Source organism: Mytilus trossulus, chromosome 1, assembly GCF_036588685.1.
Source record: "Mytilus trossulus isolate FHL-02 chromosome 1, PNRI_Mtr1.1.1.hap1, whole genome shotgun sequence".
NCBI classification, from domain to species: Eukaryota; Metazoa; Mollusca; class Bivalvia; order Mytilida; family Mytilidae; genus Mytilus; species Mytilus trossulus.
Window position 1 is genome coordinate 93,800,593 of NC_086373.1, and position 26,270 is coordinate 93,826,862.

A 26,270-nucleotide genomic window follows, 5' to 3' on the forward strand; every position below is an offset into this window, starting at 1 on the left:
TAGGATTACAACATAACATATTCCTCCATGTAATATTTTTCAGCCTTTCATTTTAATTCAATTTGATTACAAATGCTTGCCAAATTTTCAATTTTGAATGTACATTATTGTTTAAATCCCTAAATAACAAATGAAAGAGATTGACTGGTGTTGACTTTTTACACCAGGCAAATTCCTGCTGACAATAGAACATGGAAGATTTTAAAGAATATAATGCAAAATGATATGATAGTGAGCCATGCACCAGTCCGGCACTGAACAGCCGACCGACAGACAAACTCACCTTGCTTGGGTGGTGGTGGTGGGGGCGGGGGAATATGAGATGATGATAATGATGTCTGTCTACGATGACTGGGATCTGTACAAAAACAAAGTATTTATTAAATGCATGGTGTTCAAACCAGAGTCATCTACGCTAATCATGCAATTAACGTATCACAAATTATGTTACACCAAAGCTGCAGAATTTTTTTTTTATCTGCATAAAAATTTTATTTCTAAATTGTAGGATTATCAATAAATGTATTCATAACCCAATACAAATATATTTTATTTCTGTTTCTTGAATTTACCTCTGTCAATGTATTAACTTTTATAATGAAAATAAGACTTAATAAATTTGATGTGTCATAAGTGCTTTTCTCGATTTACGTTCGTCAGGAATTCTCAACCCCCCAAAAAAAGGCTAGGATGTACTACCCGAGTTGTGAAGAATTATATGACCAAAAGGGATCTAAAAATATCAACTTATTGTCCTCATCTTTTCAGTATCGTTATTATCTTTATTGTAGTGTACCTTTTTCAACATCTTTTTCCTCTTCGCTATCCTCCAGTCCAAACTCCATCCTCAACCTCTCTGACAAACTTAATTGTGGTCTCTTCTCCTTTGTTTCTGTTGCCTTTTTCCTTATAAGATCAGATGAGCCTAGAAATAATAAAAAAAATTATTACATTGGTTGCAATAAATTACATTGATTTCCCAGTTAAATAAAAACCGATAATTTCACATGTGAAATAAGCGTGGTTATTTCACTCTCTGACGTCATACAACAATATGCGTTGTCAAGACGTCGATCAAAACAAATTGTGAATGCGTAGGAAAAACATATAGTTCCTTACATTTTCTACATTAATTTCATAAAAAAAAGCTATTAGCCAATGTAATAAAAAGTATAACTAATCGCTGTATTTGAATATAAAAAATAAGACAACTTGTGACCGTACGCTGCGCACTTGTTTAATCCATGCGTCGTTCGTTCACGCATTGTCTTATTTTTGATATTCAAATACGGCGATTAGTTATACTATAATTATACTTAAAAGCTCAAATATTTTATTCAATAAAATGATATCTATTAAATACAACTAATCATTTCTGAAATTAAATGTGTCCAGATAACATTGTGGTCCCTTTTTTAACTCTTAAATTGCAAAAGTAAAAAAACCAACTGAACAATCTGTTATTAATCTCTCCTTAAAAAATGAAAAAATTAATCAAAGTACTATGGAATAGAGAATAATGCAAATTTTACATAAATAAAAAATACTTGACAACATCTCAGTTCATGTGTGTACTTACTTTTAAAATGGTATCTAGATGAATTATCCTTTGTTGGCGATGAATCAAACAAGGGAAGTGATGGAAGTGTTGAGAATCGATGATGACGATGAATGGGAGATGTTGTAGATGAAGGAGCAATGATGGTTGTCGATGAAGGTCTACTGGATGATGGTGTTGATGTTGATACTGGGGTCTTCTCTTTTTGTCGTTTTCTGTATTCCAGTAAACTAACCTATAAAGTAAAGTGTTTAAATATTTTATATTTACTATTTTTTCAATTTATACCAACTTAGATATAGTTTCATTGTAATTTTTAACTGAATTGACTCTAGTCCTAACATTAAAGAATTAATAATACTCTATCAGGGTTTCCGCTGGCGGTCGCCATTTTCGCAATTTGCGAAAAAATAATAATTGTGGCGATAAAAATTCGTCATTTGCGAAAGAATTTGGCGAAAGAAATATATAGAACGATTTATTTTCCTCCATCTTTTTTATTTACTTTTTTCGAGTTTCTCGGACTTTGCCCGATCAGACAATACTAGGAATTCACCTTGCCCTCATTAAGGTTTGGACAGAAAATCAATAATCAGCTGATTGCATTTTACAGCTATCGACAACAAAGGACTATATTAATAAAGGTGTTGATTGAATTGTTTGACAAAATGATATGGTTAAATGGCTTCTGCTAAATGTCACATACAGAATTTATTTACCACTTTGCGACGCACGTGTTTGACATGTTTGAAGCAAAGTTTTGACGTCTCCTCCGCTTTTAAAGATAGTTTAGAAAAGAAATCTGTTAATGTGACGAAAAGTGTGCAAAAGCAAGAAAAATCTCTGATTTAAAATTTCAATTATCCTTTGACTTAAATATCGGTAATTGATGAGGAAGACGTTTTTAAAGTCGTTTGAGTGACACACGTTTTTCAAGCCTAGTTTTAGGTCTCAACTTTTTCATTTACGATGGTCAAGAAAAGAAAACTGTCGTTATGAAGAAATCTATTCAAAAAGTTGGCTCGAATGAGAGTAGCCCTTCAATGTAATGACTACACATCAAACGAGGGATCAATTTCATGTGATAAAAGCTTTTGTTTTGTTGTAAAGAAACCTTCTTAGTACAAAAGGGAACATCAGTATTTTTCTTTTAAAGAAACTTTCCCTACGAACTATACTGGTATTATATAATCAAAACATGTCCATAAATTTTGTTATATTCCAGGACGTATATCTTCTTTGTTATTAAAAGTATAGTGGCCCAATCAATAAGAAAAGTTGTTTAAAATACAATGAGTAGTTTTCCCTTTTAAATTGAAAAAATCTGTTGTTTTAAAGTAATTTTTTAGTGTTTATTCATTAACATGTAAACTCTAAAATAAGTTTAAGAGCATAATCATAGACACAATGGGCAAAATCATCTTATTTAAGGGAAAGGGGGAGGGGGTGGTTAGAAAAAAATGTAAATTTTAAACGAAAAATATAGTTATGTTATTTGGCGAAAAAAATATTGTTTTGGCGAAAGAGGTGGCGAAAAAAATAATTGACCCAGGGGAAACCCTGCTCTATCATACTATAACTCAACAATGAATAAAAATCTAAGATACAATCAACTGTCTTTTAATAGCAAAAATTGAATTGTTAGGGTAGAAATCATCTCTTGGGCAATATTTCTCTTGACAAGAATATGATTAATCTATCAAATTAATGTTCTTTCTAGATATAAAAAAAAAGAGTAGATGTGGTATGATTGCCATTGGAACTACCATCAAAAAGAGACTACAAGAAGGATGTTAACAACTATACATCACTGCACAGGTACCAATAATGATCAAATCTTGTAGTATATAGTAAGCTTTAAAAAGTACTGGCATGCATAAATGTGAAAAGCTTATCCTAAACAAAAGGTTTATAATTAACCTTTATATTCAAGTATAAAGTATATATATACTTTATACTTTATATTCAAGTATAAAGTATATATATATAAGTTCAAAATAATTTCCTACCTTTTTCTTCGAAGGTCCCAATAGGTCTTGTGGTGTTAATGGGTCTAACATTATACCAGAGTCCTCAGCCATTGATGAACTGGCAACAGGTTCCCCTACACTGTCAGTAGCACTAGTATTATTTACATATTGTGTAGAGTCCCCAACAGCTGATACATCTGCTATGCCCATGTCCGATAAGTCTATTTTGTTTTCTGACATAGAACTGTCAGCCATTCCCCCACCCTCTGAGGTAGCACTATATGAACTACAAGTTTGTTCTGTAGATGAAACACTGACATTTTCTGTCACTTGAGATGATTCTACTAAGTTTGATGAGAAGTGATGTAACTCACTACTACTACTAACATCAAAGTTATAATTCCTTACATGTCTATCACTACTACTCCCCACATTTTCCTGCAACACATTACTGCTGCAAATGTTTTCATGTGACACACTACTGCTTTCAACATTTTCATGAGACAAATGTCTGTCCAACACATTGCTACTTCCAACATTTCCCTGTGAAATGGAAATATCAGACACATTACTACTACCAACATTTCCCCGTGAAATGGAAATATCAGACACATTACTACTTCCCACGTTTTCCTGTGACACCAGTGGCTCTGACGCACTGCTACTACCCACATTTTCCTGCGATACTAGTAGCTCTGCCACATTACTACTGCCCACATTTTCTTGGGAATCCAGCACCTGCGACACATTACTGCTACCCACATTTTCTTGGGAATCATGCACCTGCGACACATTACTGCTACCAACATTTTCTTGAGAATCCAGCACACGCGACACATTACTGCTACCCACATTTTCTTGGGAAGCCAGCACCTGCGACACATTACTACTGCCCACATTTTCTTGTGAGGCATGAGTTTCTAACATTTCAACGGAGTCTGCATTTGTCTCTTCATTAAGCCCTACATCAGAGCTACTATCTACTACTGATGCCTCCTCAGTAATAGAACTACTACATGCTCTGTTGTCTTCCACTTTACATGTACTATCACATACAGCTTCTTTCTTCTCTGAGTCACTTTGTGTGCTGTCAACCTCCATAGCTTCTAATCGGTTGTCACTAACGTCTATATTGCGTTCCACAGAATCATCTTCCTGCTGGCTATCACATTCATTTGAGCTTTCCATTACAGAATCAGTATTACTTGAAACCGATTCTAAATTACTAGTCACTTTCTCCCCTTCATCAGCTGAAATCTGAGAATCTGATGAAGTTCTGTGGTTTAAACATGCACCATCTACAGAATGTCTCACTAAACTGTCCATAAGTCTTGGTTTGTAAGAAGCTTCAGATTCATTCCTGTTATTTCTAGATGGTCCCTAAAACAGATTATATAACAGTAAATAAACATCAGAATAATAACTAGGTCTTGACCCATCAGATATAACCTCTATTTAAGGCCTAGAATCATTCAAGTAGTTGGTAATAACAGTGTTAAATATAACTTGGGTCAAATTATCATTATCAAACGTATATACCTGTTCATGCTTTCAACAGTATCTGTTGATTAAAACTTCCAAGTTTCAAGAGCATATCATACCCTGAATCATGGAAATCAATTGTGTGATGTGTTACTGAATATAAGACTGACATGTACAGATAAGTTCATTTAGACATCTCAAACCATTTATAAGCTGAATCAGTATGTCCTTGTTTAAATATGGTTGAGTTTTCGAAGCACAAATGTTGAATGTTGATGTTAGAAGCTGTTAGGATTTTGGAGTCAAAGAATTATGAATTGAAAATCTGAGTTGAATTTCATGTAAAAGAATATGGATAGCCATCATGATTTTGTTGTCAAAGAATGTCTATATTGTGGGCTGTCAAAATGTTGTTGTCTACAAATTCTGTTATAGACTGTGCAGTTATCATTTTGTTGTCTTATAATGTTTATGTTGTAGGCTGTGTTGTCATGATTTTGTTGACAAAGAATTGTGATGCTATAGACTGTCATTATTTTGTTGTCTAAGAATGATGGTAAAATGCATTTAAATCATCATGTATTGTGAAGATGATCAGTAATAAAAGCAGTGTTTCTTTTTTCACCAATAAATTTCTAGTATGTCATGGAATTGTCTAGAGTACATTTACTCCAAATGTCTTGTAGCACTATTAATTTTGCCTCCTAACTCCTAAAAATTTGATAATTGTTTGAATTGTTTTCATCATACCATTTCTGCCTCTGACACAGGATCTGTGTTTTGTACATCTATAACTTCCTCTGCAGGCTGTTCTGAAGATACCACACCCTGAGCAGCAGAAGGTGTTGGTGGCTGGTCAATAGACTCTCTATAACTAGCTAACCTCCTCTTCTTTAGTGGAGTTATATAATCTGTTAAACATGAAACATAAAACAATTAAATTGTATTTTTGATGTATAGTATGTAACATTACATATACAACACATTTTGTTTTTTTATTTACTTGAGTATTGTAAATGTGGCTTTTACTTCAGTACTTTTATTTTTGTTTAACCCAATCTTTTTTTGAATACATTTTGGCATCATATCTTCAAGCCCTTATTTTATGTTTGATAACTAAATTCAAATTAATTTCTCTTCTTATAAAGGCTAGGCAGCTAAACTTTTCATTATAATATATGAAAGACTATATAATTAAGAATATGAATTATTATTGCTATTATAAATCACTTGCTTTGATCTTTTTTTCGTGATAATATTTCACATCATGCTACAGGAGTTAAAATGGTTTTTCTCAGTCCGGTAGAGAGATGACATGATGACTTCATAAGCCTACATAATTAACTTTGCCTAGGAAAACAGTGCTATATAGATCATCAATGATATCAAAAACTGTACAATGTTACTAGTCTACATCTCATGTCAGGGTGTAACTCTTTGATGAGATAGCAACAGAGAAACCGCCTTTCATTTGAAGAACTATAAATAGTGCAAATAACTTGCCACACTTAAATGAAATGTTCTTCCACTGTGTGTTGATATCCCAAGGTTGTGATCTTTACCACCATTGCTCTTAGTTGTGACAAGTGTGTAATGTACTTACCCGCAGGTGGTGATCCTCCTGGACTAGGGAGACTGACATGTGGGTTAGGACTTAAACCTCCTGCAAGCCCTATTGGTGACAATGATCTGTTCTGTGGGACTGGTTTATCAAACATAGCCTGTCTAAGCCATCGCTAAAAATAAATAACAATAATTGACTTTATTTGTGTTTTTTTATAATATAGTAAACATGAAGATTATACCAAGACCAGGTAAAGTGTAAACAATGTATGGGTAATGAAGAAAGTGGGTTAAAATAACCTTTTAAATTGTTCGACATATTTCTAACAATAGTTTCTTGTTCTGACTATAGAGCACTGTAACTATTTGAAATAGAAACTGAATTTTGATGTTCTATATAGTTATTATGTTCAGATGATGTACTTTTTTTTTAAGAAACTAACCTTTTTAGCAGATCCTATGCTGCTGCTTTCTTGTTTTGATGACGATGATAGATTGCTGTAAGGACTGCACCCTGCACTGGTACTATTCCTCCTCAAATGGTCCAGTGCATTCCTAGGACTTGGACGACAGGCTACATACATTGTATCCTCCTCTACATGTACTTCCAGTGGCTCTATCTTGGATGGTTGTCCAGATGGTGGTGGTGGTGGCAGTGTAGGAACAACATCCTGGCTCTTCTCACTCAACCATTCATTCATTAAATGCTAAAATATTAAAGATAAATATTTATTTTAATACACATGCTACTATAAGAGCAATTCTACATTCAAGTACTTTAATTTATATAAAGATTTTGCAGACCTGCCAACTATCCCGATTTTCGCGGTATCATCCCGATTTTTACCCCTCAACCCGAATCCCGATATCGGGATCGTAAAATTAGTCAAAATCCCGATTTTCAACAAATATACCCGAAAAAATTATTGTTTACCGATTTTGAAGTTTTTCTGATCAATTTTAAAAAATCAATCATTTTACCTGGGGACATATTATGACAAGTTAATGACCCTACGCTAATCAACAGTCACAACAGGTGTCATGATTAGTGGTTGTGTGTAATCAGATTACCTAATGGGTCGTAACAGTCCTCAAAATTAATTTGTATACAAATTTGGTCAAACAGCCTTTCAATTTTAATCAATTTATCATTCAAGCACAATTTGCAACATTTGCCGTAGTTCTAGAGCAAAATCATAATTAATTGAAAGATGAGAACTGTAAAGAACTCTCATGAAAACACCGTTTATCTTGAAATTTGTTTAATTTTTGAAATCAGACATCGTGTGTCTGTTGATTTAAAATCGACGCCATTTTGTAAACACTTCTACTGTGTTACTGTATAAGCCTCCGCCGGTAAGAGCACCTCTGAATACAAAGAAAGATAACTCAAATTTTATCCATTTTCTCATTGATATTGACAAGACCATGAGTAAGACTAAATCAAAATCTGTCTTCATCCTTCTTACTTTAGGACATGTAGTTTTAGGTGTTTTGAGTCAAGGTTCATAGATGAGAAGGTCTTTGGAGGGAGGAAAGGGGGGGTCTCTACTTTGAATCCTTTATTTTTAATGCCATTTTCTCTATAACTCAGTTATTTTGTCAATTTTATAATTTAATAGTACAAGAATCATGCAAATAAAAGAAATCAAGGCCTATAAGCTCATCATTAGTATACCAAAAGAAAAAAGAAGAGAACTTAGACTATTTTAGGAGTAAAAAACAATGCTCACAGAAAAGTCGCTAAAATTGTAACCCTTAAAAATCCTGTTGCGCGCTAAATCCCCCATGGAGATTTTCAAAAGTTGGCAGGTCTGATTTTGTTTGGTTCTAATTGGCCCAGTAGTTTTAAAAGAGAAGATCTGTGTAAATGATCACCGAGGTAAAATGATGAAAACAGCTCATTAAACCTTTCAAGTCAGGTGATCCAAGAAATAAGTAATCTCTTTCCTCTTCACATGGTTATAAATGGCAGCTTAAATATTTTTTTGGACATAATATACGGCAATTATTATTAAGGGGTTAATTTTAGTGCCGCTTTAGAAACAAATACTTACAGTAATCGAGCACAACTTGTGTACTAACCTTCTTGGTTTTAAGGAACTTGAATGATGGAGGTGTGTTAGTGACATCAGGAGGTGCAGAGACAGGTGTTGAGGGACAGCTAGTTACTGTATTACTACATTCATCTTGTGACTGAGGCTCAGACTTCACAATGTTACTGCTGTTTATCCTAGATTTCCTACAAAAACATACCATACATTACTTGTATATCTGCATTATAGTTTTTTTTACAAACTTTTCCAAATTTTCCATGAATTATTATGAATTCTTATCACAAATAATTATCACAATATCATTTTAACTTATCACAGAAAGGCTTATTGAGATATCTATCATTTCTGTATAAATATTGAAGACTATGAAAGGGAAAATTTTATTTACCTTTTTGATGATGACCTTTTCTTTTTCCTGTGAAAAAAAAGTTAATGATGAAACCAATAAATAAAATTCATCAAGTCTAAATAAAACAATTTTTGTTAAATGTTATGAAAATTTTGTAATTTTTATCCATTCACAAATTATAGTCATTTTCGTGGTCTATTGTCTTTTTCAGAAATGAAATCATGAATAATGATAACACTTTTACTTTTTTTCACAATTTCTAGTATCTGTAAAACTTGCCCAAATACTTATTTGATATTTGACAGTTAATCTATGCAGACCACATCAATCTTTCACCATTAGCATAAGAAGTAAAAAGTCCCTTCTAAAATTTAAAAAAATAATAAGACTGGTGTTAATCTTACCACTTCATTTTCTACCACCAAAAAAAATTATTTAACAAGAATGTGTCCTCAGTACATGAATGCCCCACTCGCACTATCATTTTCTATGTTCAATGGACCTTGAAATTGGGATAAAATCTCTAATTTGGCATTAAAATTAGAAAGATCATATCATAGGGAACATGTTTACCAAGTTTGAAGTCGATTGGACTTCAACTTTATCAAAAACTACCTTCACCAAAAACTTTAACCTGAAGCGGGACGGACGGACAGACGGACTATCGTAGGTGGGGCATAAAAATGACATTGTACAAATATATTGTGCTCAGTGTAATAATAAACTTAAACATACTTGTGAGAAACTTTCCTGACTGGAAGGGCTGGCGTAATGGGCAGGACTGGTGTAACAGGGGGAGGAGCTGGTGGATCAGGAAGTATTGGTACAGGTTCTTCCACCGTAGGTTTCACTTCTTCTTTCTCCACTATCTTGGCTTTTTCCTTCTTTGCCTCTTCAGCATTACTAATTCTCTCACTTGTTCTACTAATTCTTTCACTTGTTCTTCTTGTTTCTCTCGTTTCTCTTGTTTCTTTTATTTCTCTTGTTTCTTTAGGTTCCTGACACTACAAAGACAAAGATTACTTAAAAACTTCCAAACTTTAAAATATTTCTTTTATTTCTTTAGACTCTGGGCTCTCCAAGCATCAAATATAAACTAGGAACATAACATTTTACATTTTATATTCTAACATTTTAACCACAAATGTCAATAAACCTTTTCTGTAAGTTTCTGTACTGTAATGACTGGTTTAAAACAAGTGAACTGCAAGCTACTGCTCACTGATGATATCCCTGCCCAAATATTTCCGTAAACAAGAAGTTGATGAGAGATAATCTGAAAACGTGTTACGCAGTACAACTGATTATATAAACCCTGAAACCAAATTTCAGAAATCCTTGTATAGAAAATCCTGAGAAAAATGTGACAAAAAATTTTCAACTTAGTTATCATGTGTAAAATAATACAAGTGTTCCGTAACAGGAATTTGTTGAGTGATGAATCTGAAAATGCATCACATGTTATAGCTGACTTATACAAAACCTGAAACCAAATTTCAGAAATCCTTGTAATGTGGTTCCTGAGAAAAATGAAGAAAAAATATTCATGGGACAGACTGACGGACTGATGGATGGAGTGACAGAGAGAGGGGGTATTGGGGGTGTAATTACTTAAGTTTTCCTCCTAATCTTACACAATCTTAAACATGTATGTTATCTTAACATTACTTCACCAACATACTTAATGAATTCCTTTAATTATATCCTTCATCAAATAATATTTTTAACTGTTATAGGGTTGAATGAGTAAGATTCCATGCGTAACCCTACCTCTACTTGAATATAGCTAGCTTGTGGTATTTTGACTGATATTGGTATTACCTTGACTTTTAATTTCTCTTTCTTGGGTTCTTCTGTTGGCTTAATACCTATTGCAGCTGGTTTTTTAGTAGTATGATCAATTCTGGCTAATGCTTCTTTTCGTCTTTCTTGCCTCTTCTCCATTTTCTCAAAAGCCTTCATTATGGCTTCCATTTTTCTATCTTCCCTTGACTGAATATCAAAAAATAATTATTATTATTCTTTCAATATAACTGTGTCAAAAAAAACTTTTGTTCACAAGGCAATATAATTTCAAGCAGATTAAAATACAAATACATTATTTAAATCAACTAAATCCCCCCCCCCTTTAATCCATTCAAATATTAAGTTAACATGATCATAGACAATAGAAAATTTATGTCTAACTTGAAAATGTAATTTTATTGATTTTGATAAACCAAATACAAAATAATCGTCTGGTATCCTGATAAAACGAGGAGGCAGGTTTTAAAAGGTTACATGACCATTTATTTGAATACAAATTCTGGAGTTGTTGACTTGGCCAGCATGAGGAGAACTGGTATTCATTGGAACAGGTTAAGAGGTATATTCACAGAAGTATGTCCTAATCATTAGCAACTACAATCTCATTAAATTCTTTTGTGTAGATTGAGAGGAATTATGATGACAAACTAATGTCGATGTTTAACACATTAGATTAAGAGTACTGTACTTACAAGTCTTCTCGCTCTTTCTGTTGAAGGGTTCTCCTCACTTTCACTATGTGTATCTTGGTGATCTGTACCACTGTCTGTGTTTTGGTCTTGTGGAATTTCCTAATAAACATGTTCACTTATGAAAAACTATTCATTGCAAAGAACAACAGCAATCCTGAATTAGCAGTTATTTTGCAATATGAATTTCTGGAATTATTTACTTTAAAACAAGGTTTTTGTTTTCCATTTAAAAATTAAATTGATCATCAAGAAGACAAACAAATGTCAGTTAAGGGGGCTCCTGGGTATAAATGATATTTTTTTTCTTATATAGGATTTCGCTATATTTTTTCATAAATGAACTTTATCATATACTTTAAAGAAAAATGAAATAAAAAAATGGAGTCACCGTTCATTTAAGCTAAAATCTGCCTCTGGAAGAAGCATACATTTTTGTTGATGTCCTTTTTTTCTGTTGAACTAATAGGAGAAAAAGAGGAAATATCGAAATAAAAAAATAACCCAATATAAGAAATCGCTTAAATTTTACAATTATTTAGTTTATGTGCAGCTTATTTGAAAACAATAATAAAAAATATAGGTCACCGATGAGTTAAAAAAGATATTTCAAATTTAAGGCCAAAAAATGGCATTTTTGCACCAAAGGGAGATAATTTGGAGCTTTTTCAATTTTTAAAGTCATCTTGGACCAAACCAAATCATTTTTTGAGGTTGTTTTTTTGTACCATATCATAAAGTAACAACTAATAGTGTAATAAATAAAATTTGTAATGAAAAAATAAAGGTTTAATTTTTTGCTAAAATTTTTGTACCCACGAGCCACCTTAAGTCTACTACCTATTTAGATGGTTATTTCTTTGGATTTTTCCTGAGGGTAAAAAATTCATTGATGTTTTGAAGTAAAATATAATTAGAAATTCACCTCTTTGACTTCTGGAAGTCGTTCCTCCATTATAGATTCTTTGACAGGAGATACCACAGGTGGGGGTGGCGGAGGAGGAACTTCTGGTTTAATTTCTTCTATTTCCTCTTTTATAATAGGCTCTTCAATGCTTATGGACTTCCTGATGGGAGATTTGACAGGTGAACGAGGAAGGCTTGCTGCCGGTGATCTTGGTGATTTGGGTTGATGATTCATGACTTTAACCGGCGTTGTTGGTGTTTTTACAGCTTTTACCGCACTTTTTGGCACTACTTTTTCTTTCTCTTTCCTACAAATATATGAATATATAAACAGCAAAAAAAATATACACTAGTTTTATGGCATTACTATTTTTAAACGGAACAAGACTTATACACAAAACAAGATTAACAAGTGATAGCAAGCAATTCTGAAAAATTGATTGAACAAAAAAACAATCTTCACATTTTGTACTTTACACAAAGAAAAAAAAAATTCTGTGTATGTCAATAAGACAACATAATACCAAAATCATCTAGGGGTCAACAATAATCTTAAAAATAATAAACATGTATCCCTAACATGTAGAGTGTTGATTGGAAGTTGTGAAGGAATTTAACAGACTACCAAAGATCCCCCACCAGTCTGTTTTAATCTTGTTAACTGTAGTTTAAGAACCCTTTAGGGCATACGATACAGTTACAGGGGAAGTAATGACGTTGCTAACGTAAAATGTTATTTTCGCGACATCAAACCTTGACATATCGGGAAAAGATGCATTTTTAGATGAATTTTTATCATTCAAACTGATTTAATTTGGAAACGAGTTTATGGACCCCTATTTTTCAAAACAGCAATTTGTTTCATTTTGAAGGGAGATTATGTGACCCAAATTTTATAAAACTGTAAATAGAGGATTTTTTTTAATTTTGAGTTATTTCCGAATGAAAAAATGCATAATTTTTTAGGATATTAATTGAATACATAAATTACCGATTTTTTTTAACAAAAACCAATTTCTGTTTATCTTTTATAATAAAAAAGTTATATCTTTCTTTCGAAAAAGAAAGTAAGGCCACAAATCTGAATTATATAAAATTTTGACCTCATTTTACTCAAAAAGTAGCACATGAAGGTATACTTTTTATTACATAATGAATTAATCAGGTAAAAATAAGTCTATATGCAAATTTTCACGAACTTGTAAATACAGGATCAAAACTGTATCGTATGCCCTTAAAAGATAACATTCTAATATATTTGTCTTTGACAGGCATATAAAAACATCATAGCTTACTTGATTTGAGCATTTTGTTTCCTCTTGAAATACTTTGCTACAGGACAATTATTCCTCAGACATGCACATTCCACACAATATATACTGAAATAGTGAATAAATAATATTAAGTGGACCCTTAATAAATCATGGCCTAAGCAATATGATGCGAAAAGAATTTCATGATTAACTACCATTTATTGTCAAAAACTTTTATCATGAGAATATACTGATTTCATATGATCACATTTCCAAATTGGATGGACTACGAAACCAAACATTATTTGTCATGTAACTTAAAGTTTTCATCACAATGAACATTGTCGAGTTGTAAGTTGATGTGAACTTCCTGTTGGTAACATTAATCATAAAACTTAAACTTAATATGGGACTGACAGGAAGATGTTATAAACCTATACTATCTAAGGCTGGGAAACTTTTAAAAAGAAAACATTGATAACCTCGATACAAAACATTTTGGAATGTTTATGGTTGTTGTTTTGATGTTTGTCACTTTTTTAAAATTTGTATTATTAAGAGTAAGATTGTATTGTTTGAATGCTTACCTGTGAGATTATGATCATATAATATGGTTATTTCAGTGCAAGATTTGTAATCTTACAATACTTACCACTCTTTGTAATTATAATCATAAGGTATGGTTATTTCAGAACCTCTAGGGATGACTTTTGTTGATACAACAATAAATGTTAATTCCCCATCTTCAAATGTATGTTTAACCTACAAAACAAATTGTCCACATTAAATATTAAACTGTTCAGCAAAGTAAAGTATGCATTAACATTGGATTTAGTTAAAAAGTTTAAAAAAAATAACAGTTAAATAACTGAGAAATCGTTTTTCATCCACAAAAAAAATGTTTTCTCAAAACAATATATAAATGGGCTCTGATGTTAACAGCCATGGTCAATATCAGGTTTCATGAAAGATAAATCCATCATTTGTGTACCAAGCCATGACTGTAAATGCTATCAATTTTACATCATGTTCAGTTATTTTACGTTTTGTACAAATTCTAATTGTTTTGAATTGACACAGAGTTGTGTAAAGGATTGTAGGCACTAGCTTTCAGTTTTCTTTCATAATTGTCACCAGACATAATATCTTCTTTTAAGCAGTTGAAGAAAGTTTGGTAGCAATGTGACCCAATAAGTTCCCAATCAAAGGTCAGGAAAATGGCTGCATTTACATTTCTACTGATGACTATAACTTTAATATGTCTTTTTTTCTTAATCCCTACAATCATCCCTTCTTATTAAACCAGTGGGCAAAAAAATGAAGGATCACCAAATTGCTGTATCAGCAGTAATATTTTAAACAACTCATAGCTTACCTCAGCATTAGATTTACATGATCTCCTTATAAACCTGGCAATGTTTCCATATGATGTAGCATCAATACACAGTTCTATGTTGTCAAACATGGAGTTAAATAATACAAATGGATTTAACCTGAAACATAGAAAAACATGATTTCATGAGCGCCTTGTTTCTAAAGTAAACAATTTAAAAACCATATGAAAATATAGAATTTTAGAAAGCAAGACTAATATTTAACAATTTTTCCTATGCAGATGAGGCTTTATGGAGGCTCAAGTTTCTGGTAATCAACCTTATCCAACCAAGTGAGAGACAATTTGCAATTAGACTTTTGGCAAGGAAAAAACTCTATCTCTGCTTATTTTTAAGGTGTTAGTTTCCCAAATTCAGAAGTAGACATTTGTGGAGATTTACTTTACTTTCTGAATAGGCATATTTTTCATATATTGACCTCTTTATATCTTTTTTCTTAGAGGGCATTAGCTTAACTTCTTTATCAGTTTTGGTCATAATGAACAGTGAGTAGATCTTGATATTCTTTGCCCCCATATTTCAAGCGTGAAAGGGTTTTCAAGATATTAGGTGATTACTAGCATTTTGAGCCTATGTTCTATTTTAACTCGGTCATGCTTAATTTGAAGCAAGAAAATAAAATGTAATATTTACCTTTTATAAAAATTGGCTTTGTCAAATTGTTCTCTTAACATAACATTTCCAGTGTACTCAATGATGGGCTCTCCTTCACCAATTGTCTCAGATGCTTCCAATCCCTGTAAAATATAAAATAAAATTCAATTGCTAAGTAAAGAGTTATAGTAAGAAACAGTAAATTTATAGCATCCTATCTTCAAGCACAGAATATAATAAATTTGAACTAATTATTTCACCTGGAAAAGACCTTACTTAAATATCACAAATAAAAGGAATTTCTGAGTTTTTTTTATACATAGCAGTTTATCTACACCAAATTAAAGACTTGCTGGCTGTTTTCTTTGTTTAGGTAAATAAGACTTTACATTAAAATTTATTAATTCCATAAATATCAGAAATAAATGATTAAAATAAGATTGGTTTTGAGCATTCAATTGACAAATGTTAACTCTTTGAATGCAATAAATTCAATATTGCATTTTAAGACCCTTTGTAATATAATGTTTTCTAGTAACATTTAAAACATAATTTTCTGTGATGTACATAGCAAATTTAAATCTCTAGAATTATAAAGGTCCATAATAACAATGAACTACAGTTTATAAACACAATAATGCCTTACCTTTCTATTTTTGTTTACCTCTGTAACATGACACAACTGAACCAGAAGTCTTCCATTTCTTTTGTAGTTATAATTACCAGACTGAAAGAAGAACATACATTCAACAAAGATTAGCAAACATGTTCCCACCAAATATATCACACAGTATACCAAATGAACACTTTTTGTTCAGCTAACTTGCATGTAAATGTAAACAATTTTCCTTTAAAGAATATTAATTATCCATTTTGATTTTCATACAAGAATTCTACCAGAATGCATGTATTGTGCTAAGCATTTTCCTATTTGTAAGTATCAGAAATCAGAAAGTAGGTGTCAGAGATTACAATTGGGATGCTGATTACAGCTTTTACATAAATGCTAGCAAGACAAATATTTGTTTGGCTTGCTTGCTTTGCTTGTATCAATGTTTGCTCAAGCATGGCAATTAAGATAGGCGGGGCTTCAGCTCGTATACATCATACTTAAAATATTCGAACACACCTACTCTGATTTTGTGATTCATTACATAGGTATTTCATTTGACCCATATATTTCATCTTTTAGTACTGTTTTTTTTAAATTATAAAGTCAACCTGTAGCTTTGTATGATATAATCTGAAGCGAGATGATGTATAAAATATTCTTGCTTTGTACGCGTTTTCAAGACAAAATATTAATCTCAAACACACCGTCCTAATATAAGGAGGTGCACTCGATTTTCTCTTTTGATACAATTGTTACCAATTTTATGATATTTTGTTTCTTGAGTCACATAATGGAAGGGCAGACACGGAAATAACTGAACTTATGGATTGATACGTTCTCCGTCCGTGGTAATTTAAAAAAAATGGAGGTTATACATTTTCTTCATTCAACTTGATAGATAACCATGTCGTCAACTTGATATATAATTGTTCTGCTTCACTATGTAATAGATAAATTGAAAACTTATGCAAATGTTTGTTTTTGATACATCATCTCACTTTAGATTATATCATTTTTATTTAGCAAAGCTACAGGTTGACTTTATAACATAAAAATATCACAGTACTAAAAGATGAAATATATGGGTCAAATGAAATACCTATGTAATGAATCACAAAAGCAGAGTAGGTGTGTTCGAACAGCTTTTTTGTGTTACTAAAAGTACTTGACGACAGTCTTTTAAGTTGGATGATAAAAATGCATATCTTCGAAAAAAACAACATTTTTTTACTTCCATTTCTACGCTTGCGCTGATATTTGTCATCCTGTGATGTTTTAAAATTTAATGTCCTTAACCTCAAACATAACGTCCAATAAAATTTAAGTATGATGTATAGGTGAAGTCCCGCCTACCTTAATTGCCATGCTTGAGCAAACAGTGATACAAACAAAGCAAGCAAGTCAAACAAAGATTTGTCTTGCTAGCATTAATGTAAAAGCTGTAAATATAAATAATTCTTTTCAGAAATTATTGAGAAAGTTATGATTTTTTCTTAAACTGAAAATTTCAAAGATTCAACAGACATGAAGGAAGTATCTGACAGAAACCATGCATTACAACTCGATGCTTTCTGGACAAATATACTATTCAATTGTTTCTTTAAACAAGAACCAGATGCTCCGCAAGGCGTAGCTTTATACGACCGCAGAGGTTGAACCCTGAACGGTTGGGGCAAGTATGGACACAACATTCAAGCTGGATTCAGCTCAAATTTGGATTGTGATTAAATAGTTGACACAGCATAGGTTTCTGACACAGAATGAATGTGTTCTAATGAAATTGAAATTTTTGTTTTCTCTTAGAGCAATTCACTATGCTGTTGAATATTATTCCTCTCAAAAAAATGTTTGAAGAAATTTTCTTTTTATTTATGAAATTTCAAATGAGAAAATTGAACCCAATTTTTTTAATCACATCCCCCTTTCCCTTATTCCAAAACTAATCTCAATTAAAATTTCTAATGGAGTTTGCAACAATTACTACTCATTTAAATACATCATAAAATATTAAGATGTAAAAAAACTGCTTGTTATCACTGAATGGTCAAGATTATTTTAATTTATCAGTTGGTAGTAAAAAGTGAATATACATTGTATATTGTATATATAACAAAGATTTAAGTTGATTCTGGACAAAGAAAGATAACTCCAAATAAAAAAAGATATTTCTTGCTTACTATTCTGGACAAAGAAAGATAACTCTAATTAAAAACAAAATTGCTATTTCACAATATTTTGCAATAAGATATTTCTTGCCATTGCGCAATACTGTGCAATTGAAAAGACTTGCTATTGCACAAAACTTAATATAATAATTTTAAATCCCGATTTGGACCAACTTGAAAACTGGGCCAATAATCAAGAATCTAAGTACATTTTTAGATTCAGCATATCAAAGAACCCAACCGATTAATTTTTTGTCAAAATCAAACGAAGTTTAATTTTGGACCCTTTGGACCTTAATGTAGACCAATTTGAAAACGGGACCAAAAGTTAAAAATCTACATACACAGTTAGATTCGACATATCAAAGAACCCCAATTATTCAATTTTGATGAAATCAAACAAAGTTTAATTTTGGACCCTTTGGGCCCCTTATTCCTAAACTGTTGGGACCAAAACTCCCAAAATCATTATCAACCTTCCTTTTATGGTCATAAACCTTGTGTTTAAATTTCATAGATTTCTATTTACTTATACTAAAGTTATGGTGCGAAAACCAAGAAAAATACTTATTTGGGTCCCTTTTTGGCCCCTAATTCCTAAACTGTTGGGACCTAAACTCCCAAAATCAATACCAACCTTCCTTTTGTGGTCATAAACATTGTGTTTAAATTTCATTATTTTCTATCTACTTAAACTAAAGTTATTGTGCGAAAACCAAGAATAATGCTTATTTGGGCCCTTTTTTGGCCCCTCATTCCTACTGTTGAAACCAAAACTCCCAAAATCAATCCCAACCTTTCTTTTGTGGTCATAAACCTTGTGTCAAAATTTCATAGATTTCTATTAACTTAAACTAAAGTTATAGTGCGAAAACCAAGAAAATGCTTATTTGGGCCCTTTTTGGCCCCTAATTCCTACAATGTTGGGACCAAAACTCCCAAAATCAATACCAACCTTCCTTTTGTGGTCATAAACCTTGTGATAAAATTTTATAGATTTCTATTCACTTTTACTAAAGTAAGAGTGCGAAAACTAAAAGTATTCGGACGACGACGACGCCAACGTGATAGCAATATACGACGAAATTTTTTTCAAAATTTGCGGTCGTATAAAAACGTGAGGATAAGGACAGACAAAGTGACTGCAATGTAGCCCATACTTTGAGAGAGGCATATTTAACTCATCATTGATACTAGGATTACAATTGTGTATGCCAGACAGTCTTCACACCCTCACTAAATACACTAGAATGGTTTTACTTACACAAGTGAGAGATCCATTCAGTTTCTTGAGTCCTAGAATTGCTTGCATATCTGCACTATACTGATTCTCCTTTGCCTCTTCATATTTATCAACCCATGGACTGAAAATATTAAACAAATTTCTTTAAAATGAACCAATTACAAGTTCCCCAACAGTGATGTTCTAATAATGCAAAATATTTCCAAATTGGTCCTTTTTAACACAAAAATTTGATAGACATACAACTAGTTTGTTTTTAAAACTATAATCTTAATAGTCTATATTTAAAGAAGCAATGAGTTAAAAAGTTGCAAAATTGATTAAGTTATTCTTTCTTGAAAACTGTTTCATACCTGTAAGAGCTATCCCAGGGATCCTGCTGAGCATTATCATTTGTGATCAACGATAAAAATCCAGACTTCTTCCCCATCTACAAAAACAGCAATGATGAATTTGTAAAATATTGGTCAAAGCAAATTTTCAAAAACAGTGGCATATTCCAAGCATCAAACACCTTAAAAAATTGGTAGTGCAATTATATAGGGACCTCTATGTGAACATTTTTTTTTACAGCAGCAGACAGACAAGTTTAGAGAGCAAACACTTTTTGGCTCTTAAGGTGGCTTGTGGGTACAAAAATTTTAGCAAAAAATTAAACCTTTATTTTTTCATTACATATTTTGTTAATTATACTATTAGTTGTTACTTTATGATATGGTACAAAAAACAAACCAAAAATTTGATTTAGTTTGGCCCAAGATGACTTTTGAAATTAAAAAAGCTCCAAATTATCTCCCTTTGGTGCAAAAATGCCATTTTTTGGCATTAAATTTGAAATATCTGTTTTAACTCATCGGTGACCTATATTTTTTATTATTGTTTTCAAATAAGCTGTACATAAACTAAATAATTGTAAAATTTAAGCGATTTCTGTAATTAGGTTATTTTTTTATTTCGATATTTCCTCTTATTCTCCTATTAGTTTAACAGAAAGAAAAAAAAAACATTTACAAAAATGTATGCTTCTTCCAGAGGCAGATTTTAGCTTATATGAAAGGTGACCCCATTTTTTTATTTCATTTTTCTTTTAAGTATATGATAAAGTTCATTTATAAAAAAATTATAGCGAAATCCTATATTAGAAACAAAAATTGATTTATACCTAGGACCTTAATGTACAATTGTTGCAAAAATAAAATGAGATATCAATTAACTTTTATATTGTTTTTCAAATTTAAATACAAACTCATATACATTTTTGAAAATACTTATAACCATGATTTACCTTATTTTTTAAGTTCTTTTTGGATGTTGAGTCCCTTTCCTTCAAAGATATCTAAATAAAACAAAAATATGAATAATGAATTTAAAAAGAAAACATTTTGAAGTTGATATGTTTTAACCAGAAGAAATTACATAAGAAAGATTTATTTTAAAAAGGTCAATAACTTTTTGTGGTGGATATTTTGTTTAAACATTTGAACTTTAACCTATAAACAAAATGGACAAAACTATTTGCATAAATACTTGAATAAACTGCTCTCAAGATATGACCTAAATTTTTAAAGGTTATTTCTGCATATCTACATTGACATATGAAGTTGGAAAGTACATTTCAATGTGTATTTATTTCATGGCTAACAAAGTTACTATAGAAAAAATGCAAACAATTCTCTATTAATATTACCCTCAATCTCCTGCTTAAATCTTTGTTTTCTTTTTCCTTTTTGATATCTTTCTTGTCTTTTTTTGTTCTTCTGACCTTGTCATCTTTACTTTTCAGAATTTTTGTTCTTTTCTTGGGTTTTCCCTTTTTACCCATATCTTGAGACATTCTCCTATTAACAGGTTCATCAGGGTCTGTATCTGTGCTAGAATCAGCTATAAATACAAATGTTGAAGTAAAAATAACAGTATTTGACTAAAGTTGGCACTTGGGATAAATAATCTACATAGACAATTTTCCATTTACAATTAATTGTTTATTTTATTCTATCCATAATATCTATAATTAAGGTAAACATTTTAGTATACTATGAGTCAAATCTGTGAACATGAATTTGACAGCAAATGTCGCTTTTAGAAAATTATGGCCTAATAATGAAGATTTGGACTGTCATCATTTGTTAAGATATAAATCTTTGAAAGGATGGGATGAACTATTTCAGATGTTACAGATATACATATATATATATCAGATAAATGACTAAGAAGTCCAAAAGTGAACCAAACAGGAAATCTATTGATCTACTATGGACATTTTGATAACAAAGGGTTCTGACATGGTTTTACATAATTTTAAGACCAACTCAAGTCTCTCAAAATTGTTATCTTTACTGGTCAAATAAGTTTTTGCTCAGCAAATCTCAGTAAATGTGTCAAACTAATAACTACCTGCAAGGATGAATTCCCTTTTTCTCAGCTGAATCTGTCTTGCTCTGTCTCTGTCCAGAGTTCTCGGTTCACAAATTTCACAGAAGTAGGATTCAGGAATATTTGTCCTGTCCACAGCCATACAGTCAATATGCTGCCATACACTACAAAGAAAGGAATAATTAATTACACAACAACAGACAATGGATTTTTTCTTTACATCTTTCATGATGCTAACTATATACATTAATTCATGTTACTTATATCCTTTACTCATGTAAGTGTCACCAGCATTTTGTTTAGACTGCTATTGTCATAATAGATCCAGCAACCAACATCATGACTGACCTCAGCCATTAACATTTCTGCTTGTCAGCCCAATTTTGACTGCCATGCTACTTACACCTATACAATCATTTAAAATATATTTACCTGCACTTGTCACAACATATCATGTATCCATCATCATGAGTGAAGTCACAAATACATCTGGTAATACTATCATCAACAGCATCACTGCTGGTCACATCAACACTGGCCTGTTGACCTACACTTGTCACTGATATCTCTTCTACTTCTATATGGCCATTACTCCTATCTATATAGGAGACAGGTGATGGAACCCGTGGTGGAGGGGAAGGTGGTGGTGGTGCTCCATAATTGTGATCCTACGAACAAAAACAGAACAGTTTTAGTTAGGTGAATAAAGTTCAATATACTTGGTCTGTAATTTAACTACATATTACACTGTACAGCTGATTTTTATGCACAGTTTATTTTGATGCAAGGAAAACAAATAGAATTGTGAGCTTTTACTCATTAATGATGCACCAGATATAAGTATTTAATGAACCGGAAGTTATCAAAGCTATGGACGTAATTAGTCATCAATGCATTTATGATTCTTCATTTAGAATATATAAGCATTCTGTATGGAACAGGAAGTAGAAAGGCAACAAATTGAAAATGCATCATCAAAGGGTATACCATGCTTACATGAGGCTTGATAGCAAATTTTAGGAAGCTCTAATTCTTGGTTTTTGAGAAAATGCAACAAAAAATTCAAAAAAAATGTCAGTGTAACAATGTACAAGAATTTGTTCAACAAGAAGTTGATGAGCAATAAATGTGAAAACATATCACATGGTATAGACTGGTCTCTCCTTTAGGGGACTAGGGTATAACAAAACCAGATAAACATAAGTCACTCCATACACCTACAAGGCACTACCATCAGTACACATCAGACTTATCAATAACTTACAATAACAGAAAATAATGTTCAGTGTATACTTAAATATATGCTATGGCAAATACTTCAGCTCTTCCATTGGTAATCCAAGAGTAATTTTACTTTTACATTATACAAATTACCTATTACTTGTTTATACAGTTACTGAATTGTTTTCTCAATTATATCCTGGTTGGCAGATGATCAAAAATTTCAAATGGATTTTTAAGTTAGCTATAATTTATGTAAAATGTAAAAGTAACAACCACAGAAAGTTCTCTCTTATTACTTAGGTAAGCACTTAGTAACAATCTGATTCAGATGAACTTTTACAGAGTTCGCGAAAACTTCGTTTGACCCGTCGGACATTGGACCGACAAAGCAAAATTATTTGTCAGTCCTACAAAATTTTTGCCAGTCCTAAAAAATCTGTCAATTTGATCCTAATATAAAACCAGATGCTTCGCAGGGCGTAGCTTTATACGACCGCAGAGGTTGAACCCTGAACGGTTGGGGCAAGTATGGACACAACATTCAAGCTGGATTCAGCTCTAAATTTGGATTGTGATTAAATAATTGACACAGCATAGGTTTCTGACACAGAATGAATGTGTTCTAATGAATTTATTTTTTTTGTTTTCTCTTAGAGCAATTCACTATGCTGTTCAATATTAACCCTCTCAAAAAAATGTTTAAAGAAATTTTCTTTTAATTTATGAAATTTCAAATAAAAAAAATTGAACCCCATTTTTTTATCACATCCCCCTTTCCCTTATTCCAAAACTAATCTCAATTAAAATATTCTAATGGAGTTTGCAACAATAACTACTCATTTAAATACATCATAAAATATTAAGATGTAAAAAAACTGCTTGTTATCACTGAATGGTAAAGATTATTTAAATTTATCAGTTGGTAGTAAAAAGTAAATATACATTGTATATTGTATATAACAAAGATTTAAGTTGATTCTGGACAAAGAAAGATAACTCCAATTAAAAAAAAATCTTGCAATAAGATATTTCTTGCTTACTATTTTGGACAAAGAAAGATAACTCTAATTAAAAAAAATTTTGCTATTTCATAATATTGTGAAATTAGATATTTCTTGCCATTGCACAATACTGTGCAATTGAAAAGACTTGCTATTCCACAATACTTAATATGATAATTTTAGATCCTGATTTGAACCAACTTGAAAACTGGGCCCATAATCAAAAATATAAGTACATGTTTAGATTCAGCATATCAAAGAGGCCCAAAAATTTAATTTTTGTTAAAATCAAACTTAGTTTAATTTTGGACTCTTTGGACCTTAATGTAGACCAATTTGAAAACGGGACCAAAAATGAAGAATCTACATACACAGTTAGATTTGGCATATCAAAGAACCCCATTTATTCAATTTTTAATGAAATCAAAAAAGTTTAATTTTGGACCCCGATTTGGGCCAACTTGAAAATTGGGCCAATAATCAAAAATCTAAGTTCATTTTTAGATTCAGCATATCAAAGAACCCCAAGGATTCAATTTTTGTTAAAATCAAACTAAGTTTAATTTTGGACCCTTTGGACCTTAATGTAGACCAATTTGAAAACGGGACCAAAAGTTAAGAATCTACATACACAGTTAGATTCGGCATATCAAAGAACCCCAATTATTCAATTTTGATGAAATCAAACAAAGTTTAATTTTGGACCCTTTGGGCCCCTTTTTCTTAAACTGTTGGGACCAAAACTCCCAAAATCAATACCAACTTTCCTTTTATGGTCATTAACCTTGTGTTTAAATTTCATAGATTTCTATTTACTTATACTAAAGTTATGGTGCGAAAACCAAGAAAAATGCTTATTTGGGTCCCTTTTTGGCCCCTAATTCCTAAACTGTTGGGTCCTAAACTCGCAAAATCAATACCAATCTTCCTTTTGTGGCCATAAACATTATGTTTAAATTTCATTGATTTCTATTTACTTAAACTAAAGTTATTGTGCGAAAACCCAGAATAATGCTTATTTGGGCCCTTTTTTGGCCCCTAATTCCTAAACTGTTGAAACCAAAACTCCCAAAATCAATCCAAACCTTTCTTTTGTGGTCATCAACCTTGTGTCAAAATTTCATAGAATTCTATTAACTTAAACTAAAGTTATAATGCGAAAACCAAGAAAATGCTTATTTGGGCCCTTTTTGGCCCCTAATTCCTAAAATATTGGGACCAAAACTCCCAAAATCAATACCAACCTTCCTTTTATGGTCATAAACCTTGTGTTAAAGTTTCATAGATTTCTATTCACTTTTACTAAAGTTAGAGTGCGAAAACTAAAAGTATTCGGACGACGACGACGACGCCAACGTGATAGCAATATACGACGAAAATTTTTTCAAAATTTGCGGTCGTATAAAAATAATTTTGCAGCTTTGAAATACATTCTATCATCCCTGATGTTCAACTGACATGTTTATCTTTCCTGGTAGAATACCATGGATATAGAAATATTCAATAGATACATCAATTTTCACACTTTTTGAAGGGGGGTGGGGGGTGGGGAAATCTTGATTAATGTAAATAAACAAATATATATCAGTAAATGATCTAAAATGAGCTGTAAAGACTGTCTTATGTTTTCCAATATAAGCTTTGAAAGGGTGGATAACCTTTAATTGCAAATTTACCAGGTAGAATAGTCTATAATGATAATCCTTGAAATGTCTACAAGGACAAGCTTCTAGCCTTACCTGGTAGGGTAGTCCAAAACAGCCTGGAAAGGACTGAGAGGAAGGTCTACTGTAATCTTCTGCTGCACTTCCATCATCATAGGAGTCAGCACTGGAAAGTTTAATACATATATTTGGTACTAGCATCATTAATTCATGCTAAATTACTGAAATGATCACAATTTTGGAATTTTAGTTAAATTTTAGTCTTAAATGAAAGTTGCCGCATTTGTGTTTATTCTTTTTTTTAATATTAAAGTGCAAGTTGTATTTAATGATAATACTTAATATATATAAAGATTGAGAATGAAC

The 26,270-nt window shown here is 31.7% G+C and overlaps 1 protein-coding gene across 2 annotated transcripts in view; it reads right to left on the reverse strand.

Moving 5' to 3' along the window:
- LOC134691246 (mucin-4-like) overlaps window positions 1–26,270 on the reverse strand; it is a 38,590-nt gene that overhangs the window by 5,666 nt on the left and 6,654 nt on the right. The window contains exons 3-27 of one of the 2 annotated variants that reach the window (XM_063551632.1): window positions 25,980–26,070; window positions 22,448–22,683; window positions 22,037–22,179; window positions 21,330–21,523; window positions 20,928–20,978; window positions 19,996–20,072; window positions 19,664–19,763; window positions 16,268–16,348; window positions 15,661–15,764; window positions 15,009–15,126; window positions 14,286–14,395; window positions 13,676–13,759; window positions 12,400–12,688; window positions 11,478–11,576; window positions 10,801–10,971; window positions 9,715–9,983; window positions 9,019–9,045; window positions 8,659–8,815; window positions 7,017–7,280; window positions 6,614–6,746; window positions 5,761–5,921; window positions 3,568–4,908; window positions 1,580–1,793; window positions 797–925; window positions 284–358 (exon numbers count right to left, since the gene is read on the reverse strand). In XM_063551632.1, the coding sequence (XP_063407702.1) occupies window positions 284–358; window positions 797–925; window positions 1,580–1,793; window positions 3,568–4,908; window positions 5,761–5,921; window positions 6,614–6,746; window positions 7,017–7,280; window positions 8,659–8,815; window positions 9,019–9,045; window positions 9,715–9,983; window positions 10,801–10,971; window positions 11,478–11,576; window positions 12,400–12,688; window positions 13,676–13,759; window positions 14,286–14,395; window positions 15,009–15,126; window positions 15,661–15,764; window positions 16,268–16,348; window positions 19,664–19,763; window positions 19,996–20,072; window positions 20,928–20,978; window positions 21,330–21,523; window positions 22,037–22,179; window positions 22,448–22,683; window positions 25,980–26,070 (4,718 nt within the window). The remainder of the gene's footprint in view (window positions 1–283; window positions 359–796; window positions 926–1,579; window positions 1,794–3,567; window positions 4,909–5,760; window positions 5,922–6,613; window positions 6,747–7,016; window positions 7,281–8,658; window positions 8,816–9,018; window positions 9,046–9,714; window positions 9,984–10,800; window positions 10,972–11,477; window positions 11,577–12,399; window positions 12,689–13,675; window positions 13,760–14,285; window positions 14,396–15,008; window positions 15,127–15,660; window positions 15,765–16,267; window positions 16,349–19,663; window positions 19,764–19,995; window positions 20,073–20,927; window positions 20,979–21,329; window positions 21,524–22,036; window positions 22,180–22,447; window positions 22,684–25,979; window positions 26,071–26,270) is intronic. The other variant, XM_063551642.1, reaches the window with a different exon arrangement.